The sequence below is a fragment of the Muscardinus avellanarius genome, assembly GCF_963383645.1.
Source record: "Muscardinus avellanarius genome assembly, chromosome: 3".
Classification (NCBI taxonomy): domain Eukaryota; kingdom Metazoa; phylum Chordata; class Mammalia; order Rodentia; family Gliridae; genus Muscardinus; species Muscardinus avellanarius.
Window position 1 is genome coordinate 19,032,915 of NC_137788.1, and position 18,482 is coordinate 19,051,396.

General features: G+C 56.9%; 1 protein-coding gene across 1 annotated transcript in view; it reads right to left on the reverse strand.

Annotated features, from left to right (window-relative positions):
• The window catches only part of MYOM3 (myomesin 3), a gene marked incomplete at both ends in the record, with an annotated part of 48,514 nt that extends 38,405 nt beyond the window's left edge, over positions 1-10,109 (reverse strand). The window contains 6 exons of the mRNA XM_080693059.1: positions 2,611-2,699; positions 3,401-3,496; positions 8,083-8,240; positions 8,782-8,941; positions 9,522-9,602; positions 9,952-10,109. Coding sequence (XP_080549185.1) covers positions 2,611-2,699; positions 3,401-3,496; positions 8,083-8,240; positions 8,782-8,941; positions 9,522-9,602; positions 9,952-10,109 — 742 coding nt within the window. The remainder of the gene's footprint in view (positions 1-2,610; positions 2,700-3,400; positions 3,497-8,082; positions 8,241-8,781; positions 8,942-9,521; positions 9,603-9,951) is intronic.
• Between the last annotated feature and the right edge of the window lie 8,373 nt (positions 10,110-18,482).

Consider the following 18,482-nt stretch of genomic DNA (forward strand, 5'->3'; position numbering starts at 1 on the left):
TAAAACAGGGACAGTAATTGCTGCCTGACGGTGGTGAGGTCACTAATGAACGAGCAGACAGTAGGTGCTCATAGATGCTGGTTCCCTTCCTATGCCCTAGCTGGTTTGCCAGGATCGCATGCTGTCTTCACCAAGGTGTGAGCATTTCTGGTGGGACCATCCAGAGGCTTATGGGTGAAACCGACGTGACCACCAGAGAGCGGCCGAGCGGCCACTGCACACGTGTCCCCGACTACTCCTCACGGGAGCCCTGTTTCCTGGTACCACTGCTCTCATACAGACAAGGAAATGGTAGCAGTCACCCAGCTAACCTGGCCCGATGTCATGCAGCCACCCTGGTCCCTGGAATAGCAGAACCAGGTCCAGGAGGGCAGGAGGCTGCCCGGGTTGCACAGGGAACAGCTGGGAGACTCAGACTCAGAGGCCAGCGCTCCTGCCTCCAGCCCAGGTCTGTCCACTCAGACCCTGAGGTCGCTGAGGCGATGAGGGTGGTGTGTGTGTGTGTGTGTGTGTGTGTGTGTGTGTGTGTGTGTGTTGGTGGTGGTGGAAGGAACACGCCAATAGCAGGGCTGGCTGGAATCTGGCCCTGTGGCCTGGAGCTGTTGGCCGTGATGGAGGGAGGGCTGGGGATGGGGATGAAGTGGGGGAAGGATGGGTGGACAGAGACCCTGATAGACCCTAATGCCTGACCTTGGGCTGGGCTCTGGCCATGGCCAAGAGACAGCTCAAATTTCCACCCAGAGAACCTGGCCCAGCAGCTGGGACCGCTGGCTGCCAGGGCTATTTGGGGACCAGGGCAGAGGGTGGGAGGATTGTGAAGGACAAATTTAGTAAGGTCCACGAGAGGTGGGAAGGGTGGGGCTAGAGCCCAGCTTGTCCACTTCCCAGGACAGCTGCTTGGGAGTGTGTGTGTGTGTGTGTGTGTGTGTGTGTGTGTGTGTACATGGGGCTTTTCATTGGCAGGGCCCTCAGGGCAGTACAGAGGTGTGGACCTTGGGCAGTACTCTGCCTGGTTGCAGAGCGGGACAGGGGGAGTTATCCTTTCCCGAGGGCCTACTACGTGCCTAGCTTTGTCTGCACCATCTCATGTAGTCAGCATGAGCATCTGAGGGAGGTTGCCCAGGTGAGCAACCGCAGCTCGGGGGCGAGGTGGACCCCCCCAGCTCACACAGCTGGGCAGCAGCAGAGTCAGAGCCAGTTTGGGGGCTGGGGTATGCAGACTCCTGGGTGTCTGCGTTGCCTACACTGTGTTTTCTGTGCCCCCAGGGTAGCCTCTGGAAGGGGCCCAGGCCAACTGGGACATGCATACCGGAAGCCAAGAGGGGCAGTGGGCCAGGCAGGGAGTTGAAGGGCTGGGGACCCCTTGGCAGGGTCAGACCACCTCTCAGGGGTCCTCAGCTGGGTCTGGTGGCCAAGTGTGGCCTTTGGAGGCAGCAGGGTCGCCCTGAACAGTAGTGCAGGCTGTGCTGTGCACAAGGTGTCTACCGTGAGGAAGGTGGGCTGAGGTCTCCTTGTCCACCCTGGCCCTTGTGTGGGGACAGCATCCACTTGGAGGAAAGTCCCCTCCCCCTTGCTCTTCTTATCCAACCGGCGCACAGGACGGCACCATCTGCACCAGGGTGACTGCGATGGTTCAGATCTGGGTGTCCCCAGAGGTGCCTGCGCTGAAGGCTTGGCCCCCAGAACAGTCGTGCTGAGAGCAGGGGCTTTGGGGAAGTGACGGATCATGAGGACCCTGGTCTCATCTGTGGCTTCACCCATCCATTGATTCATAATTGAATTATTGGGAGGTGGTGGAAACTGTATGCTGGATCTAGTTGAAAGGAGGGGCCGTTGGGGGAGGCACTCGGGGACTGTACCTTGCCCTCAGCCTTTCTTTCTCTTTTTTCCATCATGATGTTCTGCCAACAACAGAGCCAGTCCATGGTGGGCTTAAATCTCCCAAACTGTGAGCCAAAAAAACCTTTCCTCCTTTATATCAACTAACTATCTTCCTTTCTTTCTTTTTTCTTTTTGTTTTCTTTTTTTTTTTTTCCAGTACTGGGGATGGAATCCAGGGGCATTCTACCTCTGAGCCCCAGCCCCTTTTTTATTCTTTATTTTGAAACACTAAGTTGTGAAGGACCTCACTTAGCTGAGGCTGGCCGTGAACCTGCGATCCTCTCAGCCTCCCGAGTACAGGGATTACAAGCGTGCGCCACCACACCCGGGTTATGTAGATTTTCTCAGCTGTTTTGTCACAGCAATAGCAAGCTGACCAACACGAAGACCCTGCAGACAGAGCCCAAGGCAGGACCAGTGATGCTGGTGCGTAGTGAGCATGCAGCAAGGGTGTGCCCTTCCCCTGTCCTTCTCCTGAATGCTCCCGACACCCGTGCGCTAGGTGGCGGGTCCTGCCTCGCCACCCTTACTTGGTCAGCACGCCATGCTGGCCCTCTGCCCACACCAGTGTGGGGGAGGAGGCCCTCAGGGAAGTGAGGGTTGTCCTGGTCCCTGAGCCCAGCTCCCCGTTCCCGGTTCCCCTGGAGTCCGACTGCAGACCCGCAATCTCATCTTCCTGCCCTGGGTTTGCTGTGCCCAGCCGGGCCTGCCGGGGACAGGCGGACTTACTGCGGACGAGGACCTTGGCAAAGGACGAAGCCTGGCCAAAGGCATTTTTCACCATCACGGTGTAGGTGGCTGAGTCTTCAACGGTGCACCTGAAAAAGACAGAAGTCCCCCGGGCTGCAGGGCTCCGTGGGAAGTGAGAATGCCCCTCAGTGGGCAGGACGCCTCCTGCTGGGAGGGAGCTGCCGGTGCCCTCTCTCCCCTCCAACTCTTCCTCTCGTATGTGTGTGCATCGGTGTGCGTGTGTGTGTGTGTGTGTGTGTGTGTGTGTGTGTGCCTGTGTGTGTTCTTTCCCCCGGTACTCAGTCTTCCCTGCTAAGCTGAGTCTGAATCTGGCCTAATGATGTGTCCGTGAAATAGCAATTCTTGGGCCCCACTCAGACCTACTTAATCTAATCTCTGGGGGCAGGGGTGGGTCCATCCTGGGAATCAGATGTGTGTGTGTGTGTGTGTGTGTGTGTGTGTGTGTTGCTGGAGATTGAACCCAGGGGCATTCTATCTCTGAGCTATACCCCCAGTCCTTTGTATTTTTTTATTTTGAAACAAGGTCTTGATAGGTTGCTGAGTCTTGCTACATTGCAAAGGCTGGTCTTGAACCTGTGGCCCTCCTGTCTCAGCCTCCCAAGCCCTGGAATTACAGGGGTGCACCACCACGGCTGGCTTGGGAATCAGCATTTTAACAAGCACCCAACAGATTTTGATGAGGCAAAGTTGGGGCAACGGCTCCGAGGCAGGTTCGGGGTCCTGCGTGGGCCCCGGGGGGCCCCGGGTTTCTTGGGGCTCGCAGCCTCACCTCCTAATCTCCAGGGTCAGCAGGCCGTAGTTGTTGGTGATTCGGTACTTCCCAGCGGGAAACAGTCGGGGGTCGATCCGCACATCGTTCTTGTACCTGCAGAGACACAGTGGCTGCGGCGGTGGTGTGGCGCCGCGTGGGAGGCCGCCGGGCCCCGCACACCGGCTTCCCGTTGGGCTGCGCGCTTGCCCTGCACCCAGGCGGGGCGCTCTACTCTGCACCTCTGCTTTTCTCACCTGTGAAACGGGAGGGTACCTGCAGCGGCCTCCTGGGGCGGCCGTGAGGATGAAAGGGGGCAGGCAGGAAGGCCTTCCCTGGCCCTGCTCACTGTGGAACAATGAGATTCAGTCCCCTTCTGGGGGCAGAGACGGAGCCCATGCCTGGGGCGGCTGCTCCTCTGTCTACCAGGTGGAACCGGGCCCCAATTTTCCTTCCTCTCTGAAGGGCTTTGCCAGGGATGGTATCCTCATCCCTACCTCCCTTGCCAGCTCCTGAGGACAGTCCTCCTCCTCTTCTTCCTCCTCCTCCTCCTCCGCCTCCTCTTCCTTCCTATTTCTATTTTTCTCCTCTTTCTTCCTACTTCTGTTCCTACTGTATTGGGGATTGAACTCAGGGGCATTCTACCTCTGAGCTACACCCCTCAGTCCTTTTTTTGTTGTTGTTTTTGTGGTACTAAGGATTAAACTCAGAGACATTCTACCTCCCAGCTACATCCCCAGACTGATTTTATTTCTTGTTGCTAAGAGCCTTACTAAATTGCTGAGGCCGTCCTTGAATCTGTGATCCTCCAGTCTTAGCCTCCCAAGTACTAGGATTAATAAGTGTGCACCACCAAGCCTGGCTCCCAGTCCTTTTTTTAATTTTATTTTACTTTTTGTTTTGAAACAGGGTCTTGCTAGGTTACTGAGAATATCACTCTTGCTAAGACTGACCTTTTACCTACAATCCTGTCTCAGACTCCCAAATACTGGGATTACATGTGTGTGCCACCACACCTGGCTAGCTTTTCTTTGTGTGTGTGTGTGTGTGTGTGTGGTGCTGGAGATTGAACCTTAAGGACATTCTACCTCTGAGCTATACTCCCAGCCCTCATTTTTATTCTTTATTTTGAAGCAAGGTCTCACTAAATTGTAGAGGGCCTCACTAAGTAGCTGAAGCTGGATCCTCCTGTCTCAGCCTCCTAAATACTGGGATTACAAGTGTGCGCCACCATGCCTGGCGCAGATAAGCTCTTCTCAATTGTGGCTCTTATTTAAATTACCTGAGAAGGCATTTATTTATTTATTTATTTATTTATTTTGGTGGTACTGGGGGTGGAACCCAGAGGCTTTCTACCTCTGGGCTATACTCCCAGACCTTTTTTATATTTTATTTGGAAACAGGGTCTCACTAAATTGCTGAGAGCCTCACTCAGTAGCCAAGGCTGGCTTCCAACCTGTGCGATCCTCCTGTCTCAGCCTCCCAAGCGCTGGGATTACAAGTGTGCGCCACCACGCCCGGCTACCCGAGAAGGCTTTAAAAACTCTTTCACACAGGGCCAAGAATTACCTCAGTGGTAGAGCACTTGCCTGGCATGCGTGATGCTTGAGTTCTAGCTCCAGTACACACACACACACACACACACACACACACACACACACACACACACACAAAACAACAACCAACCAATCTCCCCCCCAAAAAAAGAACAAAACCAAAAAAACCTCCAGACTCTACACCGAGCGACTGAACCTTCACATCAGAAATACCAACTCTCCAACAGCCATTCCCCTAGTTGTAAGTAATGGCATTCACCCGGGCCGCCCAGTGTGTAATGCTGCCTTCCCCTCTGCCTGCTGGGCTTGGCCGCATACAAGGCCTGTCAACCAGAGCGGAGGAAGAGTGCCCTGTGTCCGCTTCTGCTGACATGCTCCGCCTCCTCTCCATCCTGGAAGAGGAAGGCTGTGTCTCCACCCTGAACACCAGAGCTGCAGGTGGGCGACCCAGAAGAAGCTGAGTTTTTTTTTTAAGAGAGAAAAAAAAAACCCTTTAGATCATTTAAATGACTGAAAACAAAATCAAATCCCATGCCCAGGCCATATCCCAAATCAATGAAATTGGAACTTTCAGGGGAAGAACACGGGCATAGGTGTCTTTTAACTCTGGAGGGAGGTCAGGCAGCTCACCCTGCCCTGGATACCACCTCTGTTTCTGAGAACTCTAAGGTCTTGTTCTCCCTGGGCCTGACAGTGGGGCGGCCTGGGATGTTTGGAGGCCTAGGGGTCAAGGCTGGGGTCGGGGTAAATGTCAGTGTGAGTTAGGAGGTCTGGGCTCTTGGAGTGTGCTGTGTGACCTTAGGCAAGTCAGTCCCCGTCTCTGGGCCTATGTGCTCCAGAGCCATCGAGTGGACAGTCTCACGGGGTGACCGCTTGAACACCTCTTTTTCTGCCCCAGTGCTGATGGTTGAGGTTGAAAAGGAAGGTACCTCTTGTTGCCAAAAGAGGGCGCCCCAGCCTCAGGACGCTGACCTCCTTGGACCCCGCCCCTCTCAGACTCTGTTTGTCTCTTTGGCAACCAAATAGAGAGGCGCACCCACAGTCCTGGCAGCACCTTCTTAGGAAAGAGGCCCAACTGGGAATCCATGGGGAGGGTGGGGCCTAATCTGGGCACCCAGTCTCTTCAGCTCTCCCAGGCCCCCGCCCCACACCTGTCAGGAACATTCCGGACACCTCGGACTGGCCAGGCTCTGCCCTTCTCGGAAGATACAGTAGCAGCTCTAGGTGCGGCCTGGACGGCAGAGCCCTCGGCCTCAACCTGCCCTGTCTCTGAGCCTCCGTCTCCCCTGTGTGGCCGCCTGCGATGGGCCCGGGTTGTGTGGTCTGGCCCAAGTGGCATCCGATAACAGAACCACGTACAACACGGTAGCGCCATCCTGGGCGTGCCGAGGAAGCCGACTCTTGTCCTTACCCCGTGGCGAGGCCTGCAGGCCCTGCCGCCTCCCTGGCTCTTGGGGCTCCTCGAGTGGCCATCAGGGGTCTTCAGTCTGACTCCAACCCTGGCCAGCATCTGCCAGCATGTCCCTTCTCCTCTCATCTGTCCCTGCTGTGCCCTGGCTCAGGCCCCGGCACCTCTCATGGAGCTGGGGCTCCCTGAACCCCTCCTGCCCCACGGCAGGCTGGGTCCTTTGTGGGGACACAGTTCAGCTGAGTGTTTTCTGTTTGCCTGGTTAGAGTGAGGCTGCATGTTTGAGTCCTCTGCATCCAGAAAGTGCTCAATAATTGCTGAGTGAATACCCTTCCCTGGAAAGCCAAGATCTTCCTTCCAACCTGACCCAGGGCTGGATCTTTACCGGGGCCGGGGTGGGACCTCTGGGGGCCAATCTGGTGGCCGAGGCCGTGCCCACGGGGAGGGCTGATGGAGCCCTGGGGCAGGCTGGGCGGGCCTTGGCTTCCACCCCAGCAAGGATCGCTCAGCTTCCTGTGTGGCAACCTTGTTGGAGGAGTGGAAACCTGTGCCCACTTCTGTGAGGCTTGCACGGAATGCCCGAGACGTGGGCCTCAGGGCTTGGCTGCGGGTCGGGACAGCTGAGCCTCTGACCCCACTTAGCCGGGTGCTGGCAGCATTCCTCCTGCTGGGGCGGCCACTTGCACGCAGGGCCACTTGCATCCCATGGGGCCCGGATGCCGGCTCCCAGCTCAGCGCCTAGTGGATTCTCTGAACAAGTGCCAGCTCTCAATGTCCAGCCCCAAGGCCGCTCCCTCAGCATGCCACTCTACTTCAGAGCTACACCTCCTGCCCTTTTTATTTTTTTATTTTTTGGAAACAGGGTCTCACTAGGTTGTCTTCTGGCTCCTGTTAGATCAGGCTCTGTTTTCCCTCAAGACCCAGCTCTTGCCACCTCCTCCTTGGAGCCTCCCTGGACCCGGCCTCTTCCTGCTTTCACCTCTTCTTTGATCTCAATATGACCCAGGAACACACTTCTCTGTGTCCTCGGTTCTTGAGGGCAAGACTGAATTGTTCCTGTGCCCAGTCCCTGAGTCATCCTGGGATGGTGACATCCTGTTGAAACCCCTTCCTCGTCCCCAAGCCCTGGCAGTGGGCCTCAGACTTGGGGAACTTAACGCAAGGTGGCTCCGCTGTGTAGACAATGCGTCTCCTTCTGAGATGTGGCCAGGCCCACGGGGTCTCCACCAGGCCTGTTCAGGGGACCCCTTCCCACCATGCCTGGGCCTAGACGCTGGGGTTCTGCTCCCAGGACTGGCATCTCCTGCTTCCTTAGCCCCTTTTAAGCTCCAAGGCCTTCCCAGCTATTGTGGCTTTAAATCCATGCTCATGCAAGCTGGATGGGCCATGTTCAACCCATTCTACAGAGTAGGAAACTGAGGCAGGACCAGAAAGGTTATTGAGCTTCTCCCCCAGCAGCGCCAGCCCTCCCCATGTCTCCTGCTCCAGGCCCACTATTCTGCCTCCTGCCGTCGTCCTCCAGCTCCGGGACTCCAGCTCAGGGCAGCTGCCGCCCGACACCACCAGAATCATATTTTTACAAGGCTGGCTCCATGGCATCCTAGACTTGCAGCCCCAGGAAGGGGCTAAGAATAACCCGGGCGGAGGCTCCCCGGCAGCTGCTGCTCTATGTGGGGTGGGCAGAGCTCAGGGTCTGTGCTGTGTGGCAGCCATCAGGAACGCGGGGTGCGGCAGCTTACCAGGTGACCTGGGGCGGCGGGGAGCCCCGCACCGTGCAGGTCAGCAGGACGTTGGTACGCTCCCAGACAGCGTGGGAGCGGAGGGGGATCCAGAACCAGGGGCCCCGGCCGGAGCACAGCTCCCTCAGCTCCTTGGCTTCCCGGACCTTCTCCTCCGTCTGCAGGGGAAGAGCGTGCCTGACTCCAGTGCGGCCCAGGGGCAGCGCATGGGGACAGGGCCCAGCTCTGCCACTGACTAGCTGTGCAGCCAGAGGCAGGGCCTCAGTTTCCCTACCTGTCAGAAGGGGACAATGTTTCACTCACACCTTTCCCACCAGGTTGCAGAGAGGATGAGCTGACTCGGTGTGGGGGAGATGTGAAATAGCTACGAGGAAAAGGCCATGGAAGTGCGCCCTGGGGAGGGGTGCGGGGAGAGGCTGGGTGGCTTCAGATCCCCATGTTTGTCAGGAACTGTTCCCTGAGGGCCTTCTGTGTTCTAGGCACTGGGCAAGTAGATCCAGGCCCACTTAATGCCCCCCTTAGCCCTGACAGCTGTTACAGATGGGAAACTGAGCTCAGGAGCACAGCATGGTAGGGGGGGGGCACCAGGTTCAAAGCCAGGGCTCGGGACCTTCCTGGACACCTCTTGAGAAGGGGACGGAGTGAGGAGGGACGTGGCGGCCACAGGCCCGAGGCCCGGGGCTGCAGCCCACCGCTCACCCGCAGCCTCAGCGCCTTCCAGTCTCTTCGTTGGCGCAGCAGCCGCTGGGTCCGCAGGAAGGCGATCTCCGTCCTCTCCCAGTCATTGCCGAAGCCCACCCGCTTCTGCCCACGCTCCTCCAGCTCCACGGTGGAGGTCCGGTGCCTCAGCTGGGCCTCCCTGCATGGCGGAGGCCAGCGGGGCTTAGACGGGGCCTGGGGACTCGGGGCATCCCAGACAGTTGCAGCTCCACGCCCAGCAATGCCCGTGGCACTTGGCGTTTTTTGAGCCCCCCTCCCGCCCCAGGATCCTGCTTGTAGCTGGGGCTTAATAAACTCCCTTGATGGCTGGTTTGCAGGGTGCCTTCCTGAGTTTTGTTTTCACTATAGTCAAGTGAAAGGCCTCCCATTTCACAGGCCAGAGAACGGAGGCTCAGCAACTCGCTTCAGGCCAATACAACCAGGACGCCGGCTCCCTCCCAGGGCCCAGCCCAACTGGATGCTGCCTCCTGAGCGCCCCCACCCCGAGTTTCTGGCGTGCACATGTGCCTTAGGAGGCTGCTGGCTCCTCCCCAGCTCGCATCCCCTGCTCCCCTTCCTTTCCCCCTCACAGGGTCTCTTCCTGTTGTAGGACAGGGGTGTGGCGTAGGCTTTGCGGGGAAACAGCTCTGGGTTAAACTCCTGAGCTCTGGGCTAAGCCCCTTTCCGTGATGTGCAACTTTGGGCAGATTCTTGTAGCTCAGCCAGGTCCTGGGACTTACCGTGACAGCTCCGAGGAGGCCGTCAGGGCCAGGGCTGCGGCCAGGGCGTAGTCAGCGGCGCTGAACTGATACTCCTCCTCGCTGCTTGGGGAGAAGGGAGTTCGTGGCTCTTGCAGGATTGGCTGGGGGCCTGGCTGGGCTGCACCTCAGGCGCCAGCAGGCAGCCCAGCCTTCCTTCTCTGATAGGGGCTTCCCAGGGCAGGGCTGGGCCTCGCTCCTCAGGCTGGAGTCTCAGAAAGGAGGGCTGTGTCTCCCACTCCAAACAGGGGCTTCCCAGGGCTGGCTGGGCCTCCCCAGCAGGCTGGGGTCTTTGGAGAGCAGGGCCACGCCTCCCCCTTCAGTTCAGATTCTTCAGAGGGCTGGGCTATGCCTCCCCCCGAGACTGGGGGCACCGAGAGGGGTGCCGCGGGCGGGGACCCCGTGAGCCCACCTGCTGCGGTAGGTCCTCCTGCTCACCGAGGAGCCCATGCGCAGGCTTTGCTGTCGTTCCTCCCTCTGCTCCTCCTCCTGCCGGTGCTCCAGCCTGTGCACCTGCACGGTCTGGGGGGGCTGGGGCTCCCCGCTTGCGGGGCTGTGGGGCAGGGTCATGGCTACGAGAGCGACAACCTGCCAAGGCCAAGGTACGTGGTCATTTTGCCAGGCCCCTCCCTCGGGCCCCTCCGAGTGCCTCCCCAGCTGGGTGACCAGGGCCCACGTCGGGGAGCAGGCCCCCGCCTGCCCTGCCCTGCTCCACTGGGGCCGGGCTTCCCCTACCCTGGCCTCCCGGACGTGCTGTCTAAGTAAGGCTTGCCTAGAACTCAGAATGGGCACGGCCTTCACTCCCTGCGCAGGCCACCCTCAGGCCTCCCTCTGAGCCCTTGCTGGCATCCTCCCCGGGGAAGCCCTTCCCTCCTCCCGGCCTGCTTAGCTCCAGCCATGATCCCAGGACGGCCTGGGGATGCTGATGTAGCCCGTGGCTAGTGGTGGAGCCTGCAGGGCCAGCCTGCAGGATGTGACCCTGCCATCCTAGCCCCTTGTTCAGCCTGCGCGTGTGCGGCCCTAGAGTCTGTGACTCGGTCTCCTCAACTGTAAAGTGAGTCTGCCATCCCTCCCTGGGCGGCAGGAAGGCCTGTGCTTAGTACCACGTGCACCAGTATCTTTCCCTTAAGGAGCTCTGCTGAAATCCATGGCCGCCTGGAACTTTCTTGCCTCTAATCCCCTTTGTGCTTTTTATCTGAACTCTGTGGTGTTGCTCTAACCCAGAAACATGTCTCTTTTTATCACTTAATCATTTCGTATCTGTCTATGAAAATATGGCTCTTTAGCAGGATCATGGCAACTAAAAGTTGGGACCGTGAGCGCTTCCCGAGGGCGCTGGCCCTGGGCCAGGACTTTCGCGTGTATTGTCCTGGTCCTGGCAGTGACACCAATGGTAGCTGTGCCCTTACCACCTGCTGTGCTGGGGGTGCCACCCGCTGCTTGGTGGGGGCTGTGATTGGCACCAGGTATGTCCAGCGCCTAACACTCTTGACCCCTGTATACTCAAGGCCAGGCCTTGGCTGAGGCTGGGGGCGCAGTGGGCCACACGGCCTTTCTTCTCCTAAGGGGATCGCAATGTGCAGACCCTCGCCTGCGTTCCTGAGGCTCAGGTCCAGGCCCCCATGGGCCCAGTAGGGTTGGGCCAGGGCCCGGGAGCAGGCGGGCGCGGGGGGCCGGTGCTGGCTTTGGGTTTTTGTGCTAAGTCTTTCCAGGACTCAGCGTCACACTGTATAGCTGAGGTCCTCTCTGATGCCAAGGCTGAGGCACTTGGCGCAGTCCCCAGGGTGGCTTCACACCTCCTCTAGGTGCGGAATCCGATTTGCAGGCCTTGGACACGGGAGGGTCTTCCCTGGGCTTGGGGAGGAGGCAGAAGAAGAAAGACCACTGCCTCAGCTCTACCTCTCCAGAAGGGCCTGCTTGAGGTGGTGAGAGAGGGGGAGAGAGAGAGGAGGAGGGGGGGGGAGAGAGAGAGAGAGAGAGAGAGAGAGAGAGAGAGAGAGAGAGGGAGAGAGAGAGGGAGAGAGAGAGAGGGAGAGAGAGAGAGCGAGCACAAGTTGATTGTCTTCTGCCCCGGGTGTGAACACAGCACCCAGGGGATCTTTCTCTAGGGGACAGGGGAGGTGAGCCCATGAGCCACCCCAGAAATCCCTTGCCAGGAAGAGGCTGCTGTGGAGTGTCAGGAGCTCAGGCTGCTGAGGGCCAACCGTAGTGGGCACATACTCCTTCCAAGGACCAAGCACTGCCCCTAAAACTCACTCGGCTCCGCTGATGATCTCAGCAGAACGTGGCAGGAGTCACACTTTAGCCTCATTTCTGGCTTCTTCCAATGGCAGAGGGTCTCTCTGCGCCCCCCAAGATTGCCTGTTCTGCTCATTCCACCTTTCTTTCTTACAGCCCAAGAGGAGAGCTGCTGGGTACCTAGCAAAGCGCGCCCAGCTTTCCCGGGACGCTGTGGCCCCGGCCCCGGCAGAAAGGGTTAAGGCTCCCTGGCGCCGGCCGCTGGCTCTCTTCCCTGGGATGCTCTGTCCTCGTTAGCACGGCCTGCCACGCCTGGCGCTCATCCCTGACCTCCAGGCCTCCAGCAACCAGACCCCCGCTGCAGCGGATGAGACACCGATGCTTTTTAAAGCACTGACTGATGCGTGGGATTAAGCAGGGACAAGCTCGCAGCCTCTGCTGCCCTTTTCCCACAGGACCAGGGTGCCTTCTTCCCAGAACGGCGGCCTGCCAGGTCCCTCAGGAGGGAGACAGAGATGCACAAAGCTCGAGGGACTTGGCGGGCCAGGGCTGATGGCAGAGGAGCTGCTCTGGGTGACGGGAGCAGACTTGCTCTGTGGTTCCAGCAGCTCCCGAGGGGCTGGAGTGACCCGGCCCTAGGAGCTGAGGCAACTCCTTTCCCAGCCGAACCTCGGTTTCCTGCCAGTCAGCCCAGGCGCTGGAGGAAATCCCTTCCGACTCTGGAATTCGGGATCCCGGGGCTCTCTCTTCTCTGCCTGTTGGGTCAGCCAAGCGGGGCTCAGCCAGCACACTCCAACCCGGCTGGGCTTGCCGCCTGCCCGGTCCCGGTGGACTGGTCCCGGTGGACTGCCGCTCCGTCGCAGCTAAGACTCCAGTTCCCAGGGAATCGCCAAAGGTCTTTCTAATGGAGCTTTCACACCACGGGGAACTCAGCTCAGAAGACCCAGCCAGGGCCACACAGAAGAGTGGGAGGGGAGGGGGTGCTGGGACCCTCAGACTGGGGTGCGGTCTGAGCACAAATCTCCCAGCCCCTTTCTAACACACACACACACACACACACACACACACACACACACACACACACCACCCTCAATGAGAAGCCGAGGGTGTTGCTTTCTGGGGGGCGTCCCTCCCTACCCCTAATCTTTGGAAGAGACTCACAGAAGCAGCTGTGTCCACTCAGGAGGCTCCGGGGAGAAGATTCCAGAGGGCGAGAGGGTCCTTGGTGTCTTCTTGCCCTCGGCTCAGCAAGGACTGGGAGGGGAATGTGGTCCTGGAGCCCGCACGGTCTTAAATATAGCAGCGCTGAGACGGTGTGGTGACAATGGGTGGCGGGGGTGGGGGGCAGAGGGAGGGCAGTCCCGTCCTTCCAGCCCTGCTGGGCAGCGGCAACAGGTGGAATGCCTCCCCGTCCAGTCCGTCTTCCCCGGTCTGTCCTCCCAGCTCTAGCCCCTGTTCCAGTGGACAGTGTAACAGCTGGTGGTGTACAAGGTGGATAAGGGGTGGTTTTCCCAGCTGTGGGAGTTCGGATCTGAACTCTCCCTCCAGCAGACTGGGTGCCCGAGGAAGGCGCTCAGCTTCCTTGAACCGATGCCCCTTCTGAGACAGTGCCACCGGGCTCCCAGGCTTTGCAAATCGGTGACGGGAATTTGACCTAAAAATGAATGTGTAGTGCTCTGAAGTGGTCCCCGCTAAGGTGGAAACGTGGGACTTCTGGGCTCTGTCACCTCCAGAAGTGCCTGGCACGGCCCCCTTCCTGCCCAGTCATGTGGGGGTCAGGAGAGGAGCTGGGGAGCCTCTTGGAAGGCACACCTCCATGGCCTCTGAGGCTGAGTGGTCTGGAAGGGTGTGCCAGCTGCGGTCCAAAGAGCACGGCTGCCCCTGCTGGTTTCCCCCGGCACCGCAGGTGGCCACAGGCCTGCAGCCCTTACCCTTCCTTGTGCCCCAGGACTGCTTCTGGGAGAGAGGGCCAGCACCAGCGAGCTCTTCAGCCCAAATCTAAGCCCCCTGCCCCTTGTGTGAAGCCCTTTCTAAGCTCCGGGAGCACTTGGCGTGGCCCTCCTGTCTTCCGTTGGCCCAGCTAAGAAGGGCTTCCAGGACTCGCACCCGCTGTGAGGGCCGAGTGCGAATCTGTACACATGACAGAGAAGAGTGCTCTGTCCTGCGGGACGGCCATCTACGCAGGCCCTGCAGCCCCGCTCCCCCAGGCAGCCCGGTGGGACGAGCCACGGAACACGCCGATGTCAGGGGAACCCCAGTTCCAACTGGCCTCGGCCCCCAATTTGTGCCACCACTTCCTAATCCTGTGACCCATTAAGATGGTGTTGCAGTCTGATAAAAGATCCAATTAAGAAAGGAGCCGTCTCCAGCGCTGTGCCTGACATGCGGCAGGTGTCCTCTGGATGAGAGCCCTCCCTGTCACTGTGACCCCGGGAGTGCGAGGCTCCGTTTAAATCCCAACCTCAGGCTCCTCGACTCGCAGGTGAGAAGGGGGCCCGCGGCCTCCTTTCTGGGCCTCAGTGTCTTAATCTGCAACCAAGACAGCGGGGAACTTGCCTGCCTGTCTTTCTATCCCTAACCTGGCAACGGGGCTTTCAATTTGGGTTTGTTTGAAAATGAACGAGCCGGTTGTGGTGCTGCCTACCTCTAATCCCAGTACTTGGTAGGCAGAGACAGGAAGGTCGCAGGTTTGAGGCTAGAGCGCAGTAGCTTAGCGATGCCCTGTTTTAAAATAAAAAAATAAAAAGGACTGAGGGGAGCCAGGTGTGGTGGCACATGCTTGCAATCCCAGCATTCGGAAAGTTGAGACTGTTAAGATCGTGGTTTGTGGCCAGCCTCAGCTACTGAGGCCCTTTGCAACTCAGTGAGACCCTGTTTCAAATTAAAGAATAAAAAATGGGGCTGGGGTGTAGCTTGGAGGTAGAATGCCCCTGGGTTCCATCCCCAGTACTGCAAAAAAAAAAAAAAAAAGACTGAGGGTGTGGCTCAGTGGTAGAATGTCCTTGGATTCATTCCCCAGTACCATAAATAAATCAATGAATGGGCTGAGGGTGTGGCTCAGTGGTAGAGCACTTGCCTAGTATGTAAGCATGTATAATGCCCTGAGTGCAGTCCCCAGCACTGCAATAAATACACAAGTAATAAAATGCTTAAATAGAAATGAGTGGAGAAATGAATAGATACTGTTTGGGCTGCTATAACAAAATGCCTTAGGCTGGGCAATTTGTAAGGAGTAGAAATGCATTTCTCCCAGTACTGGAGGCTAGGAGGCCCAAGGGCGAGGCTCCAGCAGCCTCTGTGCCTGGTGGAGGCTCCTCTTTGCTTCACAGATGATGCCTCTCACCGTGACCTCAGGCAGAAGGACCCGGGAGGGGCCCTGGGGTCAGGTTGTCCTCTTTAACCTCTCTCATGGGGCAGTAATCTCAGGGTTGAGGGCGGCGCCTGTGTGAGCCCACCACCTCCCAGGGGTCACACTTCTGAATACTGCTGCACGGGGCTAGGTTTCCACGCACGCATTCCGGAGACACCAACCTTCACGCCATCGCAATCTATCCCGCAGGATGCTTATGAGACTCAAACGCAGTCAAACCCTGCAGAAGGACTGGCGCTGTACCGGACTCCTCTTTCCTTCGAGCTTTCCTTTCCTTTGCGCCTCTCTCCTTCCCTTCCCTGACTTATGACTGAACCAACAGTCACTTGAACCCTGCTCTGCCTTCTGAGCACTCAGCGGCAGGCTTTGCCCAGACAGCAACCAAACTGTCCGTGTCAGATGATGGCACAAACAGAGAAATGCCTGGCCGGGCACTTTTTCCTCCCTCCTTCCAGTCTCCTTCTTCCTTGGTCCCTCTCACGCTCCAGTTTATTCTAGCTACTGTTTTCTTGCATACAGGTCAGGCTTACCTTCCTTGTGCCTCTGCACAGTGGGGAAGGAAAATGGTGAGCCGTGTCCCCCAGCTCCTGCACAAGCAGGGATTCAGGGTCTGTCTGTCTGTCTGTCTGTCTGTCTGTCTGTCTGTCTCTCTCTCTGTCCCTGGCCATGCCTGCCTCAGCTTACTGTTTCTGTCCCACTGTCTGGAAGGCAGGCTGGGGACAGGCCTTGGGGGCAACCTAAGGCCACAGCCTCTTGCCCAGGCTCACGCTCAGACTTGGGCGGGCCGTGGAAGGAGCTGGACCTCTGTGAACCTCTCAGCAGTTCAGCCCCGTTCTCCGGGTGGAGACGCAGGCCACCTCTGTGTTTCTGCAGCCAGGACTGGGAAGTCTGGGTTTGCAGGACTCGCGGTGTTGCCGCACCACAGCTCCATCCAGGGGTAGCGGGCTGACCCTGGGGTGTGAATCAAGGCTGTGGGTAGGGATGCTGTTGGCTCTAGAGATGTCCCCTGAGGAGTCCTTGAAAGTACAAATTCTCCAGGAGCTGCGGACTTAGCAGGTCTGGGGTGGGGTTGAGGGTTGTATTTTTAGTAAAATTCCCAGGGGATTTTCACGATGAGGCAAGTTTAGGAAACTGACAAGGGCAAGTCACCTTTCTGAGCCACGTTTTTCTCCTTTGCAAAGTACCAGTAATACATTGTTCAAGACAAGTGATCAGATTGGAAACTGCATTTCTCCTCTTCTTTCTTATTCCTCTACCCCCATTTATCTGTGGTTTTGCTTTCTGTGGTTTCAGTTACCTTCAGACAGCCGGGGTCCAAAAATATTAAAAAGAAAAATTTAAAAATAAACAGTAAGTTAAAACAATTTTTTTTTTTTTTGGTGGTACTGGGGGTGGAACCCAGAGGTTTTCTACCTCCGGGCTATACTCCCAGACCTTTTTAATATTTTATTTGGAAACAGGGTCTCACTAAGTTGCTGAGAGCCTCACTTAGTAGCTGAGGCTGGCTTCGAACTCATGCGATCCTGTCTCAGCCTCTCAAGCGCGGGGATTACAAGCGTGCGTCACCATGCCCGGCAAAACAATTTTTTTTTTTTTTTTTGAGACAGGGTCTTGCCATGTTACCCAGGCTGGGCTCAAACTTGTGTTTAGCCTGTCTTTTGAGAAGCTGAGATTACAGGTCTGTGCCACCACACCCAACTTAACAATTCATAAATTTTAAGTTGCATGCAGTTTTGAATAGTGTGGTAAAGTCTCATGCCATCCTGCTCCATCCAGCCTTGGACTTGAGTTGTGCCTTCATCCAGTGTATCCATGCTGTATGTACTACCCGCCCGTTAGTTACTTAGTAGTTGCTGATTATCAGATCAACTGTCATTGTATGGTTCTTGTGTTCAAGTAGCCCTTATTTTACTTAATAATCATTCTATTCTATTATTAATTATTGTTAATCCACTCTAATTATCATAGGTAAGTAAATATAGGGAGAAACTTAGCATCTATAGGGTTCAAAATTATCTGTGGTTTTAGGCATCCACTAGTGGTCTTAGACTGTTTCTCTGGAAGATAAGGAGGAAATCAACATCGTTTCCATTTATTCCTGAGCTTGGTTCCGTCATGCCTTATAGACAGGTGACACCTTGGAGACTGGGCAGGGCAGGAATGTCAGCTTCCTGGTAAAGGGTCAGAGTCTAGGATTCTCAGGAGTGCCAAGGCCCCAGCCAGCTTCTGGAGCACTCGACACCCTGTCCTCTAGCTGGTTCCAGCTGCCTGGTTGGGGCGGGGGCGGGGGGAGAGCTCAGGGATGAAGCAGCCTGGCTCTTGTCCCTCGGTGGGGACGGGGTCAGCCCGAGGAGGGTCCGAGACTCAAGACCACCCACCCCTCTCCCTAGACAGACTGCTCCCTTAGAGGGTCGTTTTGGACCGTCTGCCGCCCTATGTGGTTCTGTGAATTGGAAAACATGTTTATGGCTTTTATTTTTAAAATCTCTGTAGGGACTGGGGGGTGTATGTAGCTCAGTGTTTAAGGTCCTGAGTTCCATCCCCAGCACTGCAGAAACAGAACAGAATAAAGAGGCTGCCGCCACCAAGGACCACAACAGAAGCCACCTCTGTAGCACCCAGGTCCCACTGGCCTGGTGAGAAGAGTCCAGCTGTTCAGCTGTTTCCCACGAGCAAACAAGGTGAAGACAGTTAACCTTTGGCTGCGGGAGGCCCTGGGGACAGGAAGCAGACTTATTTGCAGTGTATGGGCTGGGTTATTCAGGAAGACAACTGACCCCCTCTGCTAGAGATACTGAGTAAGTGACTCTGAAATAATGTTAAATATTAATGACATACAGATAAGAACCACCTGTCCCCATATCCCAGGGCGGGGAGGGGAGAGAGCTGGGTGAAGAGAAGGAACATCATACACCCTGGAAGGGTCACATCGAAGACGCTGAAGTTTGAGCCTATTTCTTAGAAGTTTGGAGTGGGGACGGTACTTGTTTCTCAGGGACCCCTCTAGAGGCACTCCCCACCTGTGCCCCACTGGCTTCATCCTCTAAGAATCCAAGCAGGGCCGGGCGTGGCGGGCACGCTTGTAATCTCTGCACTTGGGAGGCGGAGACAAGAGGATCGCTGGCTTAAGAGACCCTGTTTCCAAATAAAAATATAAAATAGGTCTGGGAGTGTAGCCCAGAGGTAGAAGGGTTTCCAGGAACCCCAGTACCACCACCAAAAAAAAAAAAAAAAAAAAAAAAAAAAAAAAAAAAAAAAAATTCCAAGCAGGAATGGAAAGAAAGCCCTGGTCTTGAACAAGAGCTCAGCTACAGCCTCCACGGTGGGACCTCCGT